The sequence below is a fragment of the Kogia breviceps genome, chromosome 4, assembly GCF_026419965.1.
Source record: "Kogia breviceps isolate mKogBre1 chromosome 4, mKogBre1 haplotype 1, whole genome shotgun sequence".
Classification (NCBI taxonomy): Eukaryota; Metazoa; Chordata; class Mammalia; order Artiodactyla; family Physeteridae; genus Kogia; species Kogia breviceps.
In genome coordinates, this window is record NC_081313.1 from 51,732,897 (window position 1) to 51,758,897 (window position 26,001).

At 35.9% G+C, this 26,001-nt stretch overlaps 2 protein-coding genes across 5 annotated transcripts in view; one reads left to right on the plus strand and one right to left on the minus strand.

The window, feature by feature from the left end:
- Nucleotides 1–22,368, minus strand: part of CENPK (centromere protein K) — a 39,203-nt gene extending 16,835 nt beyond the window's left edge. Inside the window, exons 1-7 of one of the 4 annotated variants that reach the window (XM_067031036.1) lie at nt 21,744–21,832; nt 16,229–16,400; nt 11,289–11,354; nt 11,074–11,211; nt 8,967–9,023; nt 5,500–5,572; nt 710–756 (exon numbers count right to left, since the gene is read on the minus strand). In XM_067031036.1, the coding sequence (XP_066887137.1) occupies nt 710–756; nt 5,500–5,572; nt 8,967–9,023; nt 11,074–11,190 (294 nt within the window). In that variant the 5' untranslated portion in view covers nt 11,191–11,211; nt 11,289–11,354; nt 16,229–16,400; nt 21,744–21,832. Of the gene's footprint in view, nt 1–709; nt 757–5,499; nt 5,573–8,966; nt 9,024–11,073; nt 11,212–11,288; nt 11,355–16,228; nt 16,401–21,537 lie in introns of all 4 variants that reach the window. The other 3 variants (XM_067031037.1, XM_059062320.2, XM_067031038.1) reach the window with 3 other exon arrangements.
- The window catches only part of PPWD1 (peptidylprolyl isomerase domain and WD repeat containing 1), a 28,709-nt gene continuing 24,618 nt past the window's right edge, over nt 21,911–26,001 (plus strand). Inside the window, exons 1-2 of the mRNA XM_059062299.2 lie at nt 21,911–22,131; nt 25,275–25,377. Coding sequence (XP_058918282.1) covers nt 21,951–22,131; nt 25,275–25,377 — 284 coding nt within the window. The 5' untranslated portion in view covers nt 21,911–21,950. The remainder of the gene's footprint in view (nt 22,132–25,274; nt 25,378–26,001) is intronic.

Genomic DNA, 26,001 nt, shown 5'->3' on the forward strand with positions numbered 1-26,001 from the left:
CTGACTTTTGACCTCACACCACCCCTACTAAACACCCAACTTAGTGTGCTGAGTCCAAAGCCTCAATAGTTTAATGTCTCCACACCATATACCTCTGGTTTTTAGGTGTGTGGGTAAAAGTTAGCCTCTTGATTGCAAAAGAGAGAGGGAGAAGGTCTAGTAGTCTGTTCTTACTTTAAAAAAAACTCCTTGTTTTTAGCTCCACTCTTGAACCCTGAATTTTGAAGTACAAGGTTCCTTCAAATTCAAAGACTTTCTCTTCAGTTCTGTAGGGCAGATAATCTCTCTTGTCATTGTTACTTCTGTCTCTTGGAACACAGATACTTATCTATTTCCATGCTCTACAACCTTGTTTAAAATTCTTCTTTGCCTCTACCTTCTCTCCTATACTCTGATCTAATAAACTGACACTTAAAAAAAATCTTTATTGACATTTGTGTTAAGTTTTGGGGACAGATATACATGTATGATCATTTAGCTATGTTTAACCTTTTTGCTTTTATTATGAAGAGTTTAATCAACTAAAAATTAAGTACAGAGTAAGGTTTACATATTTAATTCAAAATTCAAATCATCTAAAATATCCTGTTCAATAAAACATAATTAATACAATTTTAAAGTGGTTTCATCTTACTCATTATGGCATGAACTTATCCAAAACACTTCTAGTTATAAGTTATTTTGGATTACTATAAATTCAGTAACTTACCTCTTCTTTTCCTAATGTTACCAGAACTTCTTCATTCAGTGGAATCACTACAGGAACAAAACAAACCAAAATTATACATATGCTTAGTTAACTCTCAAAAATCAAGAATTTGATTTTGTGGTTTCTGAGATACCCCTTTCCCTTTCCATTTATATATTACAGAAGTTTTTATGAGATGTGTACAGTTTTAATGAAATTTTTAAATTTAACATCTTATACAGCCAACTTATATATAATTTTAGACAAATGTGATATTTATGCATTTTGTTTTCAGTGCCTTTTTCTCTTCTCATTTTATTTTTCCAATCCATCAAAAACAAAATTAATAATCTACAGTGTGTTCCTTAAATATTTCTGTGGTTACATGATTCTATGCATACATATATACATATTCGTACATATACATGCATATGTTATTAATTTTGTTATTGCTGGTTTTACAAGAATGAGATAATATCATACACATTATTCTTATTTTCACCCCAAAAAACCCCCATGGAAATCCTGTATATTCATCTGGTGTAAGTCTAATTCATAATTTTAAATCATTGTATAATATTCCACAGGGTAAATACACCAAACGTGTTCAGGGATTTCACTACTGATTGAGCATTGACTTTGTGTCTAGCTTTTAGCCTCAAAAAACAATGACACAGGAAGCATTATTTTATTTATGTCTTTATACACTGGTGCTGTCATTCCTGTGGGATAGATTCTCAGAAAGTGAATTTCATAGAAGGAAATGTGTATTTTGAATTTTAAAACAGGATGCTAGATTCTTTTTTTAAATTTTTCTAGAAGCAATGAACAAGAAACAGCAAAAGATACTATAAACTCTTCTAAAATTTTTGCCAGTCTAGTGAGTATAAAGTAATATTCCTTAATTAATTTACAGAGCAAAATCAAATCCCTTATACTTAGAAAAGTTCAACTCATACTAAGAAAAGTTTATCTTTCCTAATAAAGTGCTATTTCTCAAATGATATGCTACTGAAAACTTTCTAAGCTATTTGCCATCCTAGAGGGTTTTCTAATAGAAAAGAGCTCTGTACTTCATAGGCTCTGTATTAGAACTAATTATAGGTAGCCCTAGGATGGCTATACAATGAAAAGGATCTAAAAACATAAAGTTCAAAAATCTCCCTCTTGGTGAATGTGGCCAAAAGTAGCACTTTAATGTTAAAACAATCATTTCAATGGATACAATATGACAGCCTCTAAGAATATAAAGATTTTAATAATCTTTCTAGTGTGGCAGAGTATGGGATTCACAACCTTAAGCAAGGTAGGTATTTGACCAACAGGTCACTGTGTTCAGTGCTGGCAGTACAAGGTCTGTATGTAAAAGCTTATGAAAATAAGAAAAATAAAAATTTTAAATTCCCTGACATATAGCATCAAAAAGAATAAAATACTCAAGAACAAATTTAATTTAGGAAGCAAAGAACTTATATGCTGAAAACTACAAAATGGTGCTGAAAGAAATTAAAGACACACAAATGAAAAGAAAAAAACATCCTGTGTTCAAGGACTGTTAAGACTTAATGTTATTAAGATGTCAATAACACCCAAAGCAATCTACAGATTCAATGTAATCTCTATCAAAATCCCAATGATATTTTTGTAGAAACAGAAAAATCCATCCTAAAATTCACATGGAATCTCAAGGGACTCCAAATAGCCAAAACAATCTTGAAAAAAAGGAACAAATTTGGAGGTCTCACACTTCCTAATTTCAAAACTTACTACAAAGCTACAATAATCAAAACAGTGTGCTACTGGCATAGAGACAGAGATATAGACCAATAGAGTAGAGAGCCCAGAAATAAAAATCCTCACCGTAGGGACTTCCCTTGTGGTCCAGTGGTAAAGAATCCACCTTACAGTGCAAGGGATGCAGGTTCGAGCCCTGGTCCAGGAAGATCCCACATGCCACGGGGCAACTAAGCCAGCACACCACAACTACTGAGCTAGAGCGCCTCAATGAGAGGGCCCACATGCCTCAAACTACAGAGCCCACACACTCTGGAGCCCGCGCACCACACCTACAGAGCCCATGTGCCCTGGAGCCCGTGCACCACAACTAGAGAGAGAAAACCCGTAGGCCACAACTAGAGAGAAGCCCGCACACAGCAACAAAGACCCAACACAGACAAAAAAAATAAATTAAATAAATATTTTTTTAAATCCTCACTGTATGATCAATTGATTTTTTTTGAATTTTTGAATTTTATTTATTTTTTTATACAGCAGGTTCTTATTAGTTATTCATTTTATACATATTAGGGTATATATGTCAATCCCAATCTCCCAACTCATCACACTCCACCCTCGCCTCCCCTCACCACCATCAATTGATTTTTGACAACGGTGTCAGGACAGTTCAATGGGGGAGAGAACAGTTTTCTCAACAAATGGTGCTGGGAAAAGTAGATAATACACATGCAAAAGAATGAAGCTGGACTTTCAACTTTTCATTAAGTTTGAAAATTTCTAAAATTAATAAAAAGAATTCTTGATCAAGAGGTAAAAAGTGTATTTTAATAAACTAGTGGACTGGTGATAAAGGCCTAAAGTAAATCTGTGGCAGTAGGGCTCAATATTTAATGACCAGCTATATGTGAAATGGGAAAATCTAGAAGAATCTAAAAAGACTCTTAAATTTGTAGCTATCAAATAGATTCCATTCAATGTGTCAGGGAATGGCAATCAGTTCATGAATCTGAGGCATCTGTAGAATAATTTGGAAAAGAAGTCTAGAAGGTAGAAAGATATATAAGTGTGATGTTACAGAGAAGTCTGGTTTGGATATACAGACTTGAAAGTTGTTGTGGAAATTGTGTGTCCTCTCCCTATCCCTCACCCTCTCCCACCCCACCCCAAATCAGATTTTGATGCCCTAATCTCCAGTACCTCAAAATGTGACTATATTGGGGATGGAACTTTAAAGAGGTAATTAAGTTAAAACAAGGTCATTGGGTTGGGCCTTACTCCATTATGAATGGCAGTCTTATACAAAGAGATTAGAACACAGACAGGTAACCATGTGAAGACACAGAAAGATGATAATCTATTAGCCAAGGAGAGAGGCCTCAGAAGAAACCAACCCTGCCAACACCTTGATCTTAGACTTCTAGCCTCCAGAATTGTGAAGGAAAAAAATAATCTTCTGTTGTTTAAGCAACTCAGTCCTGCTACTTTGTTATGACAGCACTAGCAAACTAATATAGAAGTCATTAATACAGATATAACCCATAAAAACAGAAGCAGAAAATATACTGTTGAAATAGTGTATAGAGTAAGAAGCAAAAATCACTGAACACAGTCAACTGAAGAACACCAACATTTTAATAGCAGAGTATGAGCAGTCTTTGAGATGCCCAATATAATGCTAGAGGAGGCAATAAGATAAACAGTTGAATGCAAATTAAAATCAAAATTGTATATACATACCTATCTGATGTGCTGAAATTAAAAAAACTACAAGGTGAGGACTTCGCTGGTGTGCAGTGGTTAAGAATCTGCCTGACAATGCAGGGGACATGGGTTCGAGCTCTGGTCCAGGAAGATCCCACATGCCGTGGAGCAACTAAGCCCGTGTGCCACAACTACTGAGCCTGTGTGCTGCAACTACTGAAGCCTGTGCACCTAGAGCCCAAGCTCGGCAAAAAGAGAAGCCACCGCAATGAAAAACAGGCACACTGCAACGAAGAATAGCCCCAGCTCGCCGCAACTAGAGAAAGCCCATGCGCAGCAACAAAGACCCAACGCAGCCAAAAAAAAAAAAAAAAAAAAAGACTATTAGGTGAGTGAAGACACAAAACAATGGTGGACATTGGTATGAATATAATAGTTTAAAACAAGAATGCAGATAAAATTGAGAAGAGAATGAGGAGAAAAGAATCCCAATAACTGGGATAGAGAATGGGGAGTAAACTAAGAAGGGATGGGGGGCACCTAAAAGAAAGAAGACAGAGGGGCAGAAGAAAGCAGAAGGGAGACATAAATGAAAAAAGAGGGTACAATCCATATATAAGACCAAATACAGACATACATACCACATAAAGGAATGTAGGCTTTAATAATAGAAAAATATCTCCTAGTTGGGTATTATAACTACAGATTTTTAAGGCTTTTTTTTAATTATTATTTTTTTGGCTGCACCAGGTATTAGTTGTGGCACGCAGGATCTTCATAGCAGGATGCAGGATCTTTAGATGAAGCATTCAGAATCTTTAGTTGCAACATGCGGGACCTAGTTCCCTGACTAGAGATTGAACCTGGGACCCCTGCATTGGGAGTGTGGCGTCTTAACCGCTGGACCAGCAGAGAAGTCCCCTTTAAGCCATTTTCTATTGCTCAACCAAAGGCAAAAATATAGCTGGCCTCAGTTGGACAAGTCAAAAGGCAACATAAAATCTATGTGGCCCTTATGTAAGTATCTAAAATAATTTCTCTCTTCTACTAGGTAAGTTTCATTCATTAAGAAACAATTTACAGTTTCTACTGAGCATATAAAACAGTGTCTATGAGGATACAGTGAGGGCTGTAATAAAATCTCCATAATCAAGATTACTATATTCTAATGTGAGACAGATATGTTCATCTATAATAATAATGAAGTATGAAATAATGTGTGTAAAAAAAGAAAAATAAGGTGACTTCCTAATAGCAATGGAAATTAGGCAATTTCAAGAGGGTAAATGGACCTTGAATTCTTCTTGTGATCATTAAATTAATTCACCATTAATTTGTTTACAAAAATATAAGCCTAAAAATAAGAATCTTACTTTCAGGAGTTTCTTTCTGCCATTGACTGAGTTCAGCAGTCAAACATTTCACTTGCATAATTAATAATGACAGCTATTTAAAAAAAAAAAGAACAAGAGAATAAAACAAAGTCATTTCTTGTGGAATATTCATATTTATTCATAGACGAAAGTATAGACAGTCTTAATACTTTAACACAAGTTCCTAACATAAATGGTTAACATAATAGCAATCTAAAGTATAAAAAATTATCACTCCTAACAGAATTTTCCTTTAAATGGCTTATAAATTGCCATTACACCAGCAATACAGTATTAAAAATGATCAATTCTAACTTCACCATTCAACCTAAAAAAACCTAAGTACATTAAGTTTATTCCCTAAATTAATATTCTTTTTAAAAAAGAATGTTATTTCTTGCCAACATTTTTTAAACAAATTTGCTTTAAATATGCGTTTTTTTTTCCTTTCTATGCACTTTCAGAAAATTGCAAGTATGTTTAGCTGAGCAGTTAAAAATAAGTTTAAATATCAATACATATATAAAGACAATTATAAAATGAGACTGGTTCCACAAATCACATATAAAAACCAGTTTTACTATACAATAGTTCGTAAACTGTGTACCCCTTTAGCCAAAAATAAATTAGGATAACTGTTTCTAATATTAGGTGATTCCAATCATTGTAAATTTGATAATTATAAATCTGTGTGATAAATCTGTTGCCTGATTAGACCATAAAATTAAAACTTATGCATGCTTAAATTTCAGAACATTTTTTATCTCCTCTATATAATTTTTATACATAGACAAACAGATCAAAAATTCACATTTCAAAAATGCAATAGGTATTCCTGTAATATTTATATTAAAAGGACACCAAGTACTCTTTTTTAACAAATTTTTATGATGCAGAGTGGGGAGCTTGAAGACCCTGCTCTGGATCATAACTCTGGCTGTTGAACAGTCAGAGGAAAAAAAACCTAGACTCTTTGAAAGATTTATATAATTATATAAAAATACATTTATGGGTATTAAAATTTTTACCAAAAAAGAGTTTAACATTATTTTCTTAGAGATAATTAAATAAGAATGTAAAAAAGTTTTTTGTGAACTATAAAGTGATTTATAAATGTTAATTATTATTATTACTAGAAAAGGATAACAAGTACTTAAAAAGTACTATTTAAACTAGGCAAAACTATCATAATGATAAGGTATCTATATCACTTTTCCTGAACATATTAGATTGAAATATATAAAATTACTGATACTTATTTTTGAACCAGTAAAAAACTGTAATTTAACCTCATACTATACTGATGAAACTCAGCTCTTACCTTCTAAAGCCCAGCTAAAGCAAACACACAAATTATTTCTGATACTGATATAAAATTAAACCCTTTCTGAAAAAGAAAATAACAGTAGTATTTCTAAAGTGATTTAAACACACATATTTGAGAAATCCTGCCATTCTCTCATTTAAATATCTAAGTTCTTTCTTTGGAAAATGGATTGAGTTTTAATATTGAAGTTTTGAAGTTAACAGATATGCCAATAAGAGTTAACAAAGCAAGCCTGAAATTATGCTTAAAGGCCTGCTTGGAAGGTTGGCCCTTAACTGGCATCTGGCTTCAGAAGGTTCCCACCAACCTAACTCACAAGAGTGGCTCTCTGTGCCTAAAGTGTGAGAAAATACAATTTATGTGAAACACCTGCTTTCCTCTTGAGAGTCTGGTATTTTGATAACTGCTAGGCAAGGGGTGCCTATGTGACTACCCCCCACAAAAAACTTTGGGCTCTGAGTCTCTAATGAGGTTCCCTGGTAGACAACATTTCACACTCATTGTCACAACTCATTGGGGTAATTAAGCATGTCTTGTGTGACTCCACTGGGAAAGGCTCCTGAAAGCTTGTGCCTGGTTTCCTCTGAACTTCATTCAACCTATGCTTCTTTTCCCTTTGCTGATTTTACTCTGTATCATTTCAGTGCAATAAATCCCAGCCATGAGTATGACTACGAGTACTGTGAGTGTTCCTAGAGAATCATCAAATCTGGGAGGAATATTAGGGATCTCTAACAAAATAGGAAGACCTTTTGTGGATTCTTTAGATAATGTTATTATTGACTATCTCAGGATACTGGTTATTTACAACTACATAAGCACTTCCCTCAAAACCAAGTGTTTGGCTTACTGCCTGAAAATCATTCAGGAAACTTACAGGCTTCATCCCTAGTGACTCTGATTCAGTAGGTCTCAATTTCTACAACATAAGAACCACATTTCCCAAGGAAACCAGATAATTATTTATTTATTGTACAATATTTTTCCAAATAAAATATTTTTTACACTGTACAAAAGAACACTATTTATTTATTGATGGATAAAAAGCTTTTTACAAAAGATGGCTTAATTTTTTATCACCAATTTTTAAAGATCTAGTGTAATAGGCACTTCCAAAGTGACAAATTAGTTTTTCCCTCTTTCTCTCTTATTCTCATTTATTACTGAGTATTATTATGCTCATAGATTTTTATGTTTTCACATCATTATAATCAATTGAAGCCATTATTTCTTTTAATGCTCACATGATACTAAATTTGGACAGCCAAATGCCTTCAATTGGCTCCGATGTCTTTTGACATGCTCCCACTAGTTTTGGAGAACTTTCATTGGAATTATTTGTATATTTAAATCTGTTCTTAGAATTTTATCACTAAAACATTTTTAACTTTTTATATGGTCAAATGCATCTAAGTTTTCTTTTACCGTGTCTAAATTTCTATTATCAGCCAAGACATTTTCCCCTGGTCTCTAACTAGATTGCACAAATAGTCTCCAGCTTTTCTTGTAAGATTTTCATAGCAATTCATCCAGAATTTATGTTTATATAATGAAAGATAGAAGTCCAATTTTATTTTCTCCCAGATGGATATACAGTTGTACCACTATCATTTATTAACTAATTCATCCCCTTCCCCAAAATTGGAACTATCATCTTTGTCATACTTTAAATTCTTAATCTGTTGCACTGAACCACTGGTGTATCCCTAAACCAATTCCATAGGTCTTTGCATTTTAAAATGAATATTTTAATCCTTTTATTAAGCTTAGGGTAAAATCAGTTAAGATTCCACACAGACAGTAAAATAACTGTGGCTACTGCACCTAACACAAAGTATGACAGTCTTTGTTCTAATGTTTAACACGGTATCATAATAGAAGCCAATGAGTAATTCACTCAAAGTTGAATGTATGTGTAGTTGTTAAAAGATAAATAATGAAGAATTTATTTATAACAGATTATTCAAAAAGTTTTTAGAATACTCCTCTTCAATCAGAAAGAGTAGAAAATTTTCCAAATCATTAAGCATACAGGTATTAACAAAGCTATTATACTTGGCATAAATATAGATGACACACTTCTTATCTAAAACAATAAATTCCACTTACCTACTTTTCGGAAGAACAAAAAGAATCATACCTGAGCATTTGAATCAGTGAGTGTCTCAGTTCCAACAAGCGATAATTTGTTCTGACACTTGATTTAAAAAGTAAAGAAAAACAAGTCACACACTATACACCACAAACAATTCCTTGTCCTTGTCCTTTTATACCAATGTAATATTCCTCTAAAACAATATACAAATATCTGATATATGAGAAGAGTTTGTTTAAATTCTTTACTTCCTAAGCAAGAGGATCAGGAAGGTAGCCAAATAGGACCCAATGTGAACAGTTCAAAAGTAAACGTGGATGCTTAACTCAACACAGAATGAAAAGATGAGCATAAGAAAAACAAAAACAAAAATTAATAGCTAGGGTGAATTAGAAACTAGATAATGGAAAAATGGGAAATAAAAGAACAAGGGGGAAACACTACAGAAAGATAACAAAAGAGGTAAGGAGATAGTTAAGATCATAAGAAAATAAAGCCATCAGGAGACATTGCTACTATGCCATTAAAAAAAAATCCATAATTGTTAATAGTGATTGTATCTGAGTAAAAATGTGGACAATTTAAATTTTATTTGTGCTTATTTCTAGGTGCAGTATTTTTCCATCAAAAAAAATTTCAGTTTTTTAAATTCAAATTTCTATATTGAAAAAATTTCAAAAGAAATACAGACTATCTTGAAAATACAGTAATGATACAGAGTACCAAGGATATATGTTAAAAAAATTTTTTTTAAAGAAAAAAACCCCACTAACCTGCCTTAATATGAAACCTTACTGGGAAGAATAGGATGTAAAAAAATATCTGTGGCCTATATTATATAGGCCACAGATAATATTACACTATAATATTACACTATTTTAAGTAATATAATATATATTATATACATTATATATATATAATATATATTATATTACTTAAAATAGTGTAATATATATATATATTATATATATATATATATATAAACCTCCCCAGTAAGGTTTTCATATATATATAATATATATATAATATATATATATAATATATATATTATATATATAATATATATATATATAATATTACACTATAATATTACACTATTTTAAGTAAAACAAATTTTTACCAGCATACTATAGTGTCCCAGAAGTGATTCTACCCCTGTAACTCAGAAAATGTACATACACTTAAAATACAACATCTTCTAAATTAATTCATATTTTCACTCAAACTCCATAAGTATGTGTTCTCCCCCTTTATATTCTCTATCTTGGGAAATAACCTCACCAACCACTCAATAGCCCAAACCAGGAACCTGAAACTATCTGTAATTCCCCCTCCCCATTTCACAACAATTAGCTTCCAGGTCCTTTTGGTCCAAACTTCTTAGCATCTCTTGAATCCATTTTTCTATTTGCAATGACAAGACTTAGGCTTCAGTACTTCTTACAGGATTACTACTAGAGACTCCTAAATATTCTTTCTTTGTATAGTCTCACTCTTCTGCATCCCATCTTCTTCAAAACCACCCGTTATTTTCTCAGTCAAGATATCTCATCAGGTCACTTCATGTTTATAATCCTTTAATCGTTCCCCATAATATACATTCAACAAAATCCTTCATGTGTTGCCCCTAATTACCTCTCCAGTCTCACTCTACATATCCTTCTCCTAATTTACATGTCATACTATTCTACTTAGAGTTCTCTAAACTCTCCCAACATTTATATATTTTGTTCTTTCTGCTTTGTATACCTCTTCCACTTTCACAGGCCAACTCGTATTTATTCTTTAGAAATGAACTCAGTTATTTCCTCTTTAAGAAAGCTATCTTTGGCTGCTTCAGTCTAGGCTTAGTACTCCTCCTAAGTATAGTCTTTGAACTTTACCACCACACTTCTAATATAATTTGTTATTGCCTCCATTAGATGATAATCTCCTTCAGGGTAGGGACTGCCATAATTTTTTCTCTTTCTACAGCTCACCTAGTATAAAGTTTCTTAAATGGATGCTCATAGGTCTAAAAAATATATAAGTATTTATCATATAATGGCTTTCAGAATCCAGCATAATTATTTCTTTCTTAAGTCTATTATTGAAATAGAAGTCAATCTTAGAGTAAGTAATTGGGATATCACTTTTATGTCTTGATACTTACTTCTTCCATACCTTTCCACATTTCTTCACATTTTTTAATAAGTTCTTCTTCAGCATCTGTAACTTCTTCCACATCTGTAGTACTATCTGGATCTAGATGTTGCTGATTCACTGACATGTGCCTTGTGATTTTCTTAGCCTTGTAAGAAAAACTAAAGTAAAAAAATAGTAATTTAATAATATTTGTTGAATACCCATTACCTGTCAGATACTCACCTAGGTGCTAACGATGTAACAATGAAGAAAATAGGCAAAAATTCCTCCAACCATGGAGCTTACATTCTAGGTGAGGAAAACAGAATAAAGTAAAAAGATTAAAACAAATATAAAGAAGCTATAAATAAAATAAGATTTTAAAAATATAGTGTTACATATCAAATAATTTGTAAGTACACTGAAGAAAAGCAAGACAAGGAAGAAACACAGGGAGTGCTCAGACAGGGGCAATGTAATTTTACATAAGGTGGTCATATAAGGTCAATGAGAGGTTGACAACTTAGCAAAAACACGAAGGAGAGAAGGAAGTAAGACATGTGGACATTCAGGGAAAGAGGCTCCAGCAGAGGGAAAAGTAAGTACAAAGGCCTTGGGGAAGGAACATGACTGCTGTGTCCTAAAGCAGTAAAGTAGCCCTGGTGGTTAGAGCAGAGTAAGGCAGAGAATACAAGATTAAGTCAGAGAGATAAGGATGAGATCATGTGGGCTTTGCAAGTCATTTTAATGACATAGGCTGGGATGTTAAGTGATTAGAGGGTTTTGAACAGAGGGATGACATGATTTGAATTGTATTTTAACATTATAACTCGGGATAACTACAGCCAGTAAGGAGAGAAGTAGGAAAACCAATTAGAAAGTTACTGCAATGATCCAAGTAAGATGGGGACCAGGATAATATTGAGAGAGTACAAAATGTCCAATTCTAAATATATTTCCAGGATAGAGCCAAAAGGATATCCTAACAGTCTGTTTATAGAGTGTCAAAGAAAGAGATGAATCAATTATTATTTTAAAAGTTTGGGCCTAAGCAACTGGAAAAGATGGAGTTGCCAGTTACTGAGATGGGGAAGATGATAGAAGAAACAGATTCAGCAAGGCATGAGGTGATGCTGATTAAGAATCCAGTTCAGGACGTGCTAAATTTAAGGTGTCTATTAGTGGAGCTTCTATTTACGCAACTGGATATACATGTTTGCAGTTTATGGGAAAGTTTCGAGCTAGAATTTGAGAGTCACCCACATACAGATATTTAAAGCCATGAGGCTAGGTGAGATCAGAAAAGGAAGAGTGTACAGATAGAAATAAGAAGAGTTCCAGACCTGGAGAGACTGAAGAGATGAGGAAATAGTCTGAGAAGGAGTGACCTAAATAGTCTGAGAAGGGGTGACGCGTAAGTTAAAAGGAAGAAAAGAGTATGATATCCTGAAATCCAAGATCAGTGTTCAAGGAAGGAGTGATGAACTATCAACTACTAGTGATAGGTCAAATAAGATAAAAACAGAGAATTGAGAATTTACTTGGCAATATGGATAAAGGACTGTATTTTCCAAAAACAGTCAGCAATATTTCAGGTTGTCACTCCCCAACTAGAGGCAGAGCCTCTTTACCCTCCCCCTTGAAAGTGAGTATGACTTTCTGACTACTTATATGAATAGAATACAATGAAAGTGATGTCACATGACTTCCAAGACTAAGTTATAAAAGGCTTACAGCCGTCTCTCTCTCTCTCTCAGAATACTCACACTTGCAACCCAGCCATGCTATAAGGAAGCCCAAACTAGCACAAATAAAGGGACCACTTGGAGAAGCCCACACTGAAAGGAACAGTGGTTCCCAGCCAAAAGCTAGCATCAACCATCAGACACGCATGTGAACAAATTTTCTGATGATTCAGCCCCCAGGCTTTGAGTCTTCTAGATAAGAACCCAGACATTGTGGAGCAGAGACAAGCTGTCCCTGCTATGTCCTGTCTGAACTCCTGATGCAAGAATTACTGAGCACAATAAATGGTTGTTTTACGTCTCTGTTAATGAACGCAAGTCTGTGTGCCCCACACACAGTGAGGCCAAACAATACCAAAACGTCAGAGTTTGGAGCAGAGAAAGGTTTATTGCGGGGCCATGCAAGGAGACTGGTGGCTCATCCTTAAAAACCCAGACGGAACTCCCTGAAAAGTTTCAGCAAAGCCCTTTTATAGGAAAGGTGAGGGATGGGCATGGTTAGTTGTTGCAAACTTCTTGAAGTCAGGTCCTTTGTTCTTGAGGTCAGGTCACGGTCAGGTCATGATGTTCCTGTAAACCTCCAACAAAACAAACGTTATTCTCTGTTCTGACAAGAGAGGGCAAGGTCCCAAGGCTCAACTTTCACCCTCCGAGGTTCAGACCCTGGCAAAGAGAAGGGGGTTATCCTGCCTCCCTGTGTGGGGGCGTGTATCCTGTGTATCCTGCCCAGGAGCGTCCATCCTGCACCCAGTCTGGGCCCTCCCGCCAGTGCCCAGGCCTGGCTGAAAAGACAGATCTCAGCTGGTGGTGCCCTCAGGGCCAGGTCCCCAGACCCTGCCCAGCCATCATCACTGAGGGAGCAAGGCACCCAGGACCCAACCTGCCTCAGGCTCCTCAGGCCATCCAAACCAGGTTCTTCCGACCTCGACCCATGGAGACTGCCACCACCATTAGGTCGAGGAGGTAGGGATAGGGCAGAGGTTCACTGCTGCTTCAAGGCCTGGGCCCGGCCAGTGGGTGGCTAGGGCAAGGGCTCTGGAGATCCATGGGACACAGCCCTTAGCCTGTCCCTGGGCCCCTCAGCTCACCCACCAGCCTGAGGCCCGAGGATCTGGGGAGAAGCCCACAGTCCGCCTCATACTGCACTCTCTGCCGCGAGGACCACTGCAAGACTGACCATTGCTGGAGCAGGACCTCTAACCGCCAGGCTAACAGTCGTGCCCCAATGGCTGCACGCCTGCCCCACTCCTATTACATAAGTTTTGGAGTAACTTGTCACACAATTTCATTAAAGTAAATAACAAAAATGGAGGTCATTGTTAACCTTCATAAAAGTAGTTTCAGGAGAATGGTGGAAGTGAAAACCTGACTGAAGTAGACTCAAGAGAGAATAGAAGGCAAAGAATTGGACATATCCAGCATATAAAACATTTTCAAGAATATTCTTCTCTAAAGGGAAGGAGAAGTGAGGTACCAGCTGTAGTGAGATATGGGTTTGTTTGTTTGTTTTAAGTTAGGAGGAAATACAGCATCTTTATATGATACAGTAAGAGAAGCAAACATTGCTGATGCTGAAGAGAAAGGAGAGGAAAGAGAAGAATCAGATCTAATACACGAGTAGAGGGGTTGGCTGAAGATAGATATACATACAGTTCATCCATTTTAATGGAAAGGTAGGCAGAATATTAGGGGCATAGATACAGACAGGTAGGTGAATAAATGTGTTGGTAGGAGATTGTACAAGTTCTACTTGGATTGTTTCTCTTTTATTAATGAAATGGTAACTAAAGTCATCAGCTATAAATGAAGATGGGGAAAAAGCATTGGAGATTTAAGAACCAAAAAAATGTATTAAATAGATATATAAGAGTGGAAGAGGGTAAAATAGTAGGATTACTAGATAACATTAAACACCCACTTGAGATTAGTAGTCATGAATTTAAAGTGAAAGTAGAACATGGTTGTGTATTTTCCTCTATAGTGTAACGGCATAGGTGAAGACAGAGACAAAGTGAAAGAATGACAAAGTCTCTCAGGTATGACCAGAGGAGTGAGTAGCTAAGATAAGATGTAGAATGTAACCACTGGAGAAAAGGAGGTCAAGAAAAAGAGAGGCCAGGTTATTTGAAAGATCATCTATATGGATATTAAAATCACCAAGGAAGAATTACAACAGTATTGCAGGAGAGGGTGACAGTATTACGACAGTATTGCAGGAGAGAAGCTAAAAATCTTCAAGGAATGAAGGAGCCTGACAGAGTCCTGCTAGATAACTGCTGCAAGGAGGAATGATCAGTGGTATAGTCCGATGGCATAAGATTCAATGTTGGGTAACTTTAAGGAGGTGGACAGAGCAATAAAAAACAATGAGGATGTCTATCCCACAACACCAAATGCAAACCAGAATAACCCACCCCCCAAAAATATTTTTTCATATGAAACTTAAATTTTATATTGCTTAATCTATGACTTATCAACAGAGAGCTTTTAAAAACGTAAATAGATATGTCATACATTGGAGGACTCCATATTGTAAAGATGTAAATTCCTCCCAAGTTGATCTATTCAATCTTATTTCAAAATTCTAAGAGGTTTTGTTTGTTTGTGGCACTTGACAAACTAATTCTCATTCATATGGACGTGTAAATGACCAAAAACAGCCAAGACCTTCATGAAGATTAAGATGGGAAGACATGCCTTACCACGTGTTAAACTTATTTAAAAACGATACTAATTATGATACTGTTCAATCAACACATAGACAGGCAATTGAACAATGGAACACAATACACAGACTTTGTAGAGTCACACATTTACAGACCTATGATATACACTGTTTTTTTTTTAGGTATATTTTGGCCCATACACACCTCCCACATTCTTTTTAACAAATGCATAATATTTGTGGGGAAAAATAAGCCTAGATATATGTCTCAGTCTTTATACTATTCCTCCATCCCTCAAAAAATCCAAACCATAAAAAAGAACAGGGAGAAAACGTTTTTTAGATCTTGGATTAGGAAAGGCCTTTCTAGACAAAACTAAGTAAAATCACTGTATAAAATTTTTTAAATTCAGAATGGACAAAGGTATCATTTAAAAGTTAAAATTTAAAATCTCCAAACTTAAGAAATTTGTAATATACTTGGCACCCAAGACCTAATTTCCTTAATGAATAATGAATGCCCACAAATTAATAAGAAAAAGCCAACAACCAATCATAAAAGAAAAAAAAAACTAAAAAAGTGATCACTATAAAAGTCAGGCTATTAATTATTGGGTTGGCCAAAAAGTTCCTTTGGTTTTTAGGTAAAAATAAAAGACACATTTTTCACTTTTACCAAAAACTTTACTGAACAACATATTCACCCTTTTGTTCTACTACCTTCTGCCATTTTTCAGGCAACTTTGTAATTCCATCTTCCCAAAACTTTTTACCTTTTTGAGCAAAGAACTGTTCCAGGTGCCTTTACAGTCTTCCAGGGAATTGAAATTTTTTCCATTAAGAGAATTTTGTAAAGAGCGAAATAAATGGAAATCCAAAGGTGCAACGTCTGGTGAATATGGCAGATGAATCTGAACTTCCCAGCCAAGCTGTAACAGTTTTCGCCTGGTCATCAAAGAAACATACGGTCTTGTGTTATCCTGATGGAAGGTTATGCATTTTCTGTTGACTAATTCCGGACACTTTTTGTCGAGTGCTGCTTTCAGTTGGTCTAATTGGGAGCAGTACTTGCTGGAATTAAGTGTTTGGTTTTCTGGAAGGAGCTCATAATAGAGGACTCTCTTCCAATCCCACCAAATACACCATCACCTTCTCTGGATGAAGACCAGCCTTTGGTGTGGTTGGTGGTGGTTCATTTAGCTTGCCCCACCATCTCTTCCGTTCCACATTTTGTACAGTATCCACTTTTCATCACCTGTCACAATTTGTTTTAAAAACAGAACGTTTTCATTATGTTTAAGTAGGGAATCGCATGGGGAAATATGGTCAAGAAATTTTTTTTCGCTTAACTTATGTGGAACCCAAACATCAAAGTGATGAACATAACCAAGCTGGTGCAAATTATTTTCAACGCTTGATTTGGATATTTTGAGTATGTCATCTACCTCCTGGGTGGTATGACGTTGACTGTTCTCAGTGTCTCAATTTGACTGCTATCAACTTCAACTGGTCTACCCAACTGTGAAACACTGTCCAGCGAGAAATCTCCAGCATGAAACTTTACAAACCACTTTTGACATGTTCAGTCAGTCACAGCACCTTCTCCATACACTGCACAAATCTTTTTCTGTTTCAGTTGCATTTTTACCTTTCTTGAAATAATAGAGCATGATATGCAAAAATGTTGCTTTTTTTCTTCCATTTCAATATTAAAATGGCTATACAAAAATTCACCAATTTTGTTGTTTTTTTTTTAAATGCACGCAGATATGACAGCTGTCACAATACAATCTAACAAAATTGTTTCAAATGAAGTTAAAGACAACTAAGCACTAGTAGGGCCATCGTAGGGAAAAAACTGTACAAATCTTTTGGCCAACCCAATACTTTTGGAGGGAGGGAGAGAGAAGGTAAAAGGAGATGGGGAGCTCTGATTGGGATGGGTCAAATGGAGAGATTTCCAAAGTGATTATCAAAGTTTTATTTCTTAATCTGCATGGTGATAAAGGTGTCCGCCTTATAACAATTTATAAACTTTATATTTATTTTGTGTGGAGTTTTTCACATCTGTATTGTATTTGCAATAAAAAGGCAAACAATAAAAACAATCTAATAGAAATGAGTAAAGAACACAAATGCAGAATTTAAAAAAAGAATTACCTTTTGAATATAGAAAAATGCACTTATCCTTACTCATAAGTCATAAAAATGCAAATTAAAAGTTATTTTTCATTCAGATTAGCAATAATGAAAACATTAATAAAAAACAATATTGGCAAGAGTGTAGAACAAAAGGTATGCACTGTTTGTAGACCAATCCCTTTGTAGGATAATTAGCAATATCCATCAATATTTTAAATGCATTTATCTTTTGACCCAGAAAGCCTACTCCTAGGAATAATCCTACAGATAGATACATTTGCATAAGTCTACACAGGTATGCTTACTGCAACATTATCTATAAAAAAACTTTATGGGAGTGAACTCTTCAATCACACTGTCTTGATTTAAATTCTGGTTTCAATACCTACAAGCCGTATGACCTTGGACAAGTCACTTAAACTATCTGTGACTTGGTTTCCTTATCTGTAAAATGAAGATAATATTATTTACTCTATAGGATTGTTATGACAATTAAATGAGTTAATATACTTAAAGCTCTTAGAACTGTGCCTAGCATACAAAGAACTATATCAGTATTGGCTATTAACATTAATATTAATGTTAATAGCCAATACTGAATGTCAACTAGTAGAAAGCTGGTTAAATAACTTACGCCATATCCAAAAATGTTTACACTAAACATCTTCCTTGCTACACACAAAAGATATAGTTAAGTTCACAAAGCCATAAACAGTCATTAACAATTTTTGACTTTTTTGCTTAAAAATATTCTAACATTATATAAATATTTGTTTTAAATATACTTTAATTTAGAAATTAAGTGCAAACTGAACTTTCCCTGCTTTGTAGAATACTAACCAATAAAATACATTATCAGTATGCAAAATGTGAAAGTCTGTGTGTGTGTATGTGTATATAGATATTCAACAAGTTAGCTGAATGTGCAGCTCAATGTAGCATTAAAATACAAATAAATAAAATCGCTAAAGGGTTTAAATTTATCCTTTCCCCACAATTTGTATCCTTAAATCTACCTTTCTGTAAAGAGAACAAGTCAATCTTTTGAGATCCTCAGTTGGTATTACAATTTTGAATTATTTACTAAAGAACAATAGTGCTATATTTAGGGATACTATGGCATACAAACTTAAAAGATCTAATACCAAGACCTAATACTAGGGGCTTCCCTGGTGGCGCAGTGGTTGAGAGTCCGCCTGCCGATGCAGGGGACATGGGCTCGTGCCCCGGTCCGGGAGGATCCCACATGCCACGGAGCGGCTGGGCCCGTGAGCCATGGCCGCTGAGCTTGTGCGTCCGGAGCCTGTGCTGCGCAGCGGGAGAGACCACAACAGTGAGAGGACCGCATACCGCAAAAAAAAAAAGACCTAATACTAATTAAAGAACCTCATACTATCACTGGAAAAAGAGTAATATACATGAAATCAAGTAACAGAAAGTACCCATGTTAATTCTAAGCTGTATTCATTTATCCAACTCATTATCTTAATGTGTGCCGTTTGTCAGACACTATGGCTCTAGCTGTGTTGGTGAAAAAGTCTCTGTCCTCATGGAGCATACATTTTCACTGAAGAGAGACAATATAAACAAATGGACAACTAAATACCTGATATGATTTCAGGTAGTTAGAAGTGCTATGATGTGGTAAATTATACACCAAAGACTGCAAGTGCTTTCAGAATTCACAATAGAGAAGATCAAAGAAATCTACCTGTAAGAACGAATGGCTTAGTACAGTGCTCAGTACACAGTACTAACTCACTAGAATGATAATGATTATGAGAAGTTGTAAAGGTGAAGGCTAGATTTGCTGTGGAGATGCTCTCAAGGCATCAGAAACAAGATTGGAGGCAAGTATGAGCATGTAAAATTTGTGAGACACAAAAGAAACTGGTCTGATTAGAGCAGAAGACAGAGAAGAAACGAGACTTGCAAGGTAGGGCATGTCAAATAATGGGAACCTTTAAAATTTAAGGGAAAAAAAAACCTTTAAGAAGTTATTTCCTATGGGCAGTTACTTCCCTGTATCTGGGATCCACCTCAAAGCAAAAGTAAAGAAGAGACTTATCTGGTTTGAAATAGGCAACCAGAAGGCTTTCAGTAGGCTTTTGGAAGCAGAGTTTTATGGAGGGCATTTGACAACTTATATTTATTGGATAAAAAAGAAGAGATTAAGATTGTAAATTTTACACATAGATCAACGAAACAGAATAAAGAGCCCTGAAATAAACCCACACACATATATGGTCAAATAATTTATGACAAATGAGCCAAGAATATATGATGGGAAAAGGACAGTCTCCTCAATAAATGGTGTTGGGAAAACTGGACAGAATGAAACTGGATCACTATCTTACACCATACATAAAAATTAACTACAAATGGTTAAAAGACTTGAATGTAAGACTTAAAACCGCAAGACTCCTAGAAGAAAACATAAGTGGTAAGCTCCTTGACATCGGTCTTGGTAATCATTTTGGGGGTTTGGCAAGAAAAGCAAAAATAAACAAGTAGGACTATACTAAAAACTATAAAGCCTCTGCACAGCAAAGGAAACTATTAAGAAAATGAAAAGGCAACCTACTGAATGTGAGAAAATATTTGCAAATCATGTATCTGATAGGAGGTTACTACCCAAAATGCATAAAGAACTCATACAACTCAATACCAAAAAGCAATCTTATACTCAACACCATCAAGTAAATGCAAATCAAAACCACAATGAGATATCACCTCACACCTGTTAGAACGGCAACTATCAAAAAGATAAGAAAAAACAAGTGTTGGCCAGGATGTGGGGAAAAAAAAGGGATCCCCTGTTCCCTGCTGGTGAAAATGTAAATTGGTGTGGCCACTATGGGAAATTAATGAAGGTTCTTCAAAAAGGTAAAAATAGAACTACCATATGATCCAGCAATTCCACTTCTGGGTGTTTATCCAAAGAAAACAAAAACACTAATTCAAAAAGAAACACGCAGTTCCATGTTCATTGCAGCATTATTTACAATAGCCAAGATATGGAAACAACGTAAGCGTCCATCAACTGATGAATAAAGAATATGTAATATAGACAGATAACAAATGGATAGGTAAATTTTATCCAGCCATAAAAAGGAATGAAATATTGTCACTTGCAACAATATGGATGGACCTTGGGGGTGTTATGCTAGGTGAAATAAGTCAGACAGAGAAAGACGTACCACATGATCTCACTTATATGGGGAACCTAAAAAAAAATAATAAAAACAAAAAAGCCAAGCTCACAGATACAGAGAACAGATTGGTGGTTGCCAAAGATGGCAGGGGTGGGGGCGAATGGGTGAAGAGGGTTGAAAGGTACAAATGTAAAATAAGTAAGTCATGGGAATATAATGTACAGCATGGTGACTACAGCTAATAATACTATATTGCATATTTGCAAGTTGCTAAGAGAGGAGACTTAAAAATTTCTCACCACGGGGAGAAAAAAAACAATTCTGTAACTATGTATAGTAATGGATGTTAACCAGACTAACTGTGGTGATCGTTTCGCAATATATACAAATATTGAATCATTATGCTGTACACCTAAAACTAATATAACATATGCCAATTATACCTCAATTTTTTAATGGTAAATTTTGTGTTTTTACCACAATTAAAAAATTTTTTTTTTTTTTTAAAGAAGAGAGCTTAAGTCCAGAAGGCCATTGAGAGATGCAAACCTAGACCAGAATGAAGGCAGAAGGGTGAATGAATGGTCCTGCCTGGGCCACTTAGGTTACCAGCCATGACTGGTTTTCTGCCCCGTCCCTCCCCACCCCCTACGCCCCACGCCCCACAGTAACAAGAGCTCACTACCTTCTTCAGAGACTGTGTGAAAGAAACACACAGGAAAAAAGACATGTTTGGAGCACCTGAAGGGAAGCCCGCAAGTTAACCAATTCTTTCAATTACCCACCCCTGTGTCTTTCTGTCCTAACAGGTGGGATTCTAGAGCCGGAAAAGAACGGGACTCAAGGCCTGGCTGGACGTTAGGTATTCAGGAACGTTAGGTTCCTCGGAGGTAAGGGTCCCACCACTGAGGCTGCAGCTCCATATCCTGGGAGTTGCCAACCCCGGGGCAAGTTTCAACCGTTATGGCGCTCTCCCCGGCGTATCGCTTACCACCACACAGAGGCCCGGACTTCAGGTCGTCTGAGCCTACCGGAGACGCGGCTCTGCGGCCGAGGACCCGCGCGCGCTGATTGCTGATTGGTTCTGCTCCCAGCCAATCCCGGAACTTGCTCGGCCGCTGACAAACAGGCCGCGCCGCTGCTTCTGGATTGGTAGCAGAGCTGTGGGTGTCGCGCTTTTTTTGACGATTTGGACAACATGGCGGCCGAAGGTGGTAGCGAGTCACAGCTGAGAAGGAGAAGGCGCCGGGACCCGGAGGAACCTGAAAAAACGGAACTCGGCGAGGGAGAGCTGGTAGTGGCTGTGGCCGAAGAAGAAAATGAAGAGCGCTGGGTTGGGCCCTTACCCGTAGAGGCAACGCTGGTCAAGAAGAGGAAAGGTAGCTACAGAAAGAGGCACAGGGCAGGTTGGAATGCTGTGTCCCCCGAGTAGGAGAGTTCAAGCCAGACCCCCAAACGGAGGATTTGTGCCCTCGGAACAGGGTCGTCTTCTCACTTCTGGCCCTTCTTTACTCCCGAAATAGTTATTTGGTTTGAGTAAAGCGTCTTTTTGATAATATCTAACACAATTAATCTCTGATTTGTTACAATAGATGCTAAAGCTAATTTACGCCGGTACTTACGTGTTTGGCTCCTCTCATTTAATCCTTACAGCAGCCGTATGAGTTTGGAATTTTTAACCCCGTTTAGCAGATGTGGATAAGAATAGTGGTTCTATTTAAGGTTTTCAGTTCAAGAGTGGTGTAGTGTGTTGGACGGCTGGGGCAGGCGGTGCCTATTTAGGGTGGTAAAGAATAGGTAAAGATAATTTCAGTCCTGACTCTTACACTAATGAGTTTTCTGACATAGTTACATAAGTTTCCTGGATCACAAATCTTTCACCTAAAAACCAAGGTCTGTGGTTTTCAAACCATACTCGTGAGATACCATGGCCTGAAGCATTTTGCCACTAACGTGGATTAGTGACAAAATTTTATCAACTAAAAAGGGTGGTCCAAAAAAGGGCGGGGGGGGGGGCAGTGGTGAAAGGGACAGATTAAATTTTCTTATTTTTCAAGTTCTTTGAAATGTTTTCCTTAAACGTATAAGACCATTAAAATGTGATCTTTCTGAAAGTTCAAATCTTTATTACTCTCCCTATTTAAAAATTTTAAGTGATTTCTCATTATTTTCAAAACAAAGTCCAAACTCCCTAACATAGCATACAAGGTCCTTCTTGATATGATTTCTCCTTACCTCCCTCAGCGCATTTCCATTACTTCCCTCTACCAAACCCTTGTAGTTCCTTCTTGCTCTGTGCTCCAGCCATACTAAAACACTTGAGAATTGGGCATGCCCTTTTTCTCCTGTGAATGCCTGCGTGGCTGTCATGGTGTCTCTACCTGGAATAATTTCCCTCACCCATTTCACTTAACCTACTAACCTTTAGCACTCAGCTCAGCTATCACCTCCTCTGGGAAACCTGTGATTTCTCCAGTCTGGGCTAGGTTTCTAAAGCACATTGATCATAAATCTGAGGTGTGTTTATCACACTGAATTTATAGGTAGCCTTCAAATTTTATGTATCCGAATTTTGAAGAAGCTACTTTTTTGAACATTAACACCCTTAAAGTGCATTACCTTTTTTTCACTACTAGGTCTTTCTGTTAAATGTTTCCATAGCAATTGTTTCCTCATTACACTTGTTGCATTTTTAATTGTATATTTATTCATGTGATTGTCTGATTAATGTTTCTCTTCACTGTTAAGACTGTAAACATATAAGAGCAAAGAACATGCCTGTTTTGCTCCAGTGCTTGGTACAGTGCTTTGCATATAGCAGATGCTCAATAAGTACTGAATGATTGAATATTATAATTATGCTCGTAATTATTTTCTTGCACTAGATTTCATGTCCTTTTTTTGTGGAAATGAGTGGAGGGAATGGAAAAATCCAAAAATATCAAAGTGCTGATATTAGCATTAGGAGACAAAAAGCTTATAAACTTGATACAATTGAGACAATTAGATGTTCATTCTATTTAAGCCAGTCAGTAGTGTATTCAGTTTGAAGAAAAAGTTGAAATTTAAAAACATGTATGAAATGTTAGAAAAATATCATTGAAGATTTTTATGTAGTAGGACAGGGGTTTAAAACTTTCTAGAATTGGAACCATCCCCTTTAACATGTTCTTTGGACATTGGACTTTTGTACACATTTTCAGAAAGACACTATAAATGATGATATGGCATTACCTTTAATTAAACTGATGGTTTCTCAAGGACAGGAACTATGTGTCAATTCTTCTTTAAGTCCATGTCTCTTGGAACCTAGTTTGTTTTCAATAAATATCTGTTCAACAAGTGAACTAACAAACAGTAAAAGGAATATGCATCAGATAGGATTAAATTTAGCTGCATATTACAGGAAAATTCAATATGACAGTAACGTTAAAAAGATAAAAGTCCTAAAGTAGACAATCTAGGATTGGTGTGGAGGCTCCAAAGGGACCTAGGTTCTTTCCAACTTCCTGCCCAAACATCGCTAGGGTATGGACCTCATCTTTGTCCTTAGTGTTTGTTAGAATTAACAGTGCATATCTCCCAGTTCCCAGCTGTAGGACTGAATAAGGGAAGAAGGGCACAATGCTTCAAGGAGACTTCTTGACTGTTGCACAACACTTTGACTTTTATCTCATTGGCATTTGGTCACACCTAATTGCAGAGTTGGTGAGAAAGATCTTGTGGCTGGATGTCAATATTCCCATATAAAAACAGGGGTTCTGTTACTAAAAATTAAGGGAAAAGTAATTTGTTGGACACAACTTTGAGTCTGCTATATAGTAGTTATGAAAAACCATGAAACAGTCATGCTTAATTTAGGAACTTTTTATAGGCGTGTTTGGCCATCATGGATTGTTTTGTTGGTTACAAGTATAATAGCATATTTTACTAGTAAAATTTTTCATAGCTCATATAACGAAATATTTCCTCAGATTACCACTCTTAAAAATATTTCACCCTTGGGAAAGGTTTGAGAAGCACTCAACTGGATATTCTCTAGGATTTTCTCAGCTCCAAAAATCTAAGCATTTGTCGTGTTTACCTGTTTCAAACCTAGTATCAGTGACTTCAAAGAGGATCATTGCCTTCAAGATAAACTGAGACATTCTAGATTGTCACTGGCCTCTTATTACTTATTTAAATGAGCACTAATAATTGGATCTACATGGTTAGAAATATGGTTGTGATATTTTCATGAAACTTTAAGATTTTTGGTTTTTAATGGAACTTTTATATTAAGCCAGAACCACTCAATTCTTAAGTTCTGGGAACAGTTGAGCGTCTATATAGTACTTGAGAACCTGTTATGACCGACTAAATAATGGTGCTATTCAGTACTGTGAAATAAGTTACAACTGACATAACTGACACTGGATTTTTTTTTCATTATACATGAATTGAGAGAAATTAAAATCTAGAAGAAAATACAAAATAACATAACAGTTGTTAAAAAATATTTTTCTTTACTTTTTTTCCTTAGTTCTAGAGTTTGAAAGAGTCTATCTTGATAATCTCCCCAGTGCATCCATGTATGAGCGCAGTTACATGCATAGAGATGTTATCACCCATGTGGTGTGCACCAAGTAAGTCTATCACATCTTAATTTTTTTCTGAGAAGTTTATCGTTTTTTAAAATGCTTCAGTTTTGAGATGGATTTGTAGAAGTAACTTTAGGATATTAAGGATTTCTATTTCATTCCATACGTTTTGTAATAGTTTATGTTAAATAAAGACCTACATGGTCTTTCCTATATCATACAAGGAATGCATTCTCTAAGACAAAATTCCCTAGTTTGTGTACATGTCTTTTGGAGATAAAAGGGGATGATCCAGGTAGTATCTGAGCTTCCATGAAGAAGAGTCTATTAGTTAAGATGGGAGTAATTGGTAGCTGGTATCTTCAGTACTAATGTGGAAAATGATGAGATCTGAGACATTCTGGAAATGTCACAGGACCTTCAAAATAGCTGAATAGGGATTTGTAGAAGGATAATAATAATAATAGTAATATTCTGCTCTTTGTTGAGTGCATATTATGTCCAGGTACAGTGCCAAGGATTTTTCATAAATTGTTTCATTTATCTTAACAATCTTATAAGGTAGTATCATCTACATTTTACAGATAAGGAAGCAGGTTTAGAGCGGTTAAATGGCAGATGAGGCTGGAGGAAAAAGGCAAGGACTAAACCCCAGAGAGTTTTCTATTT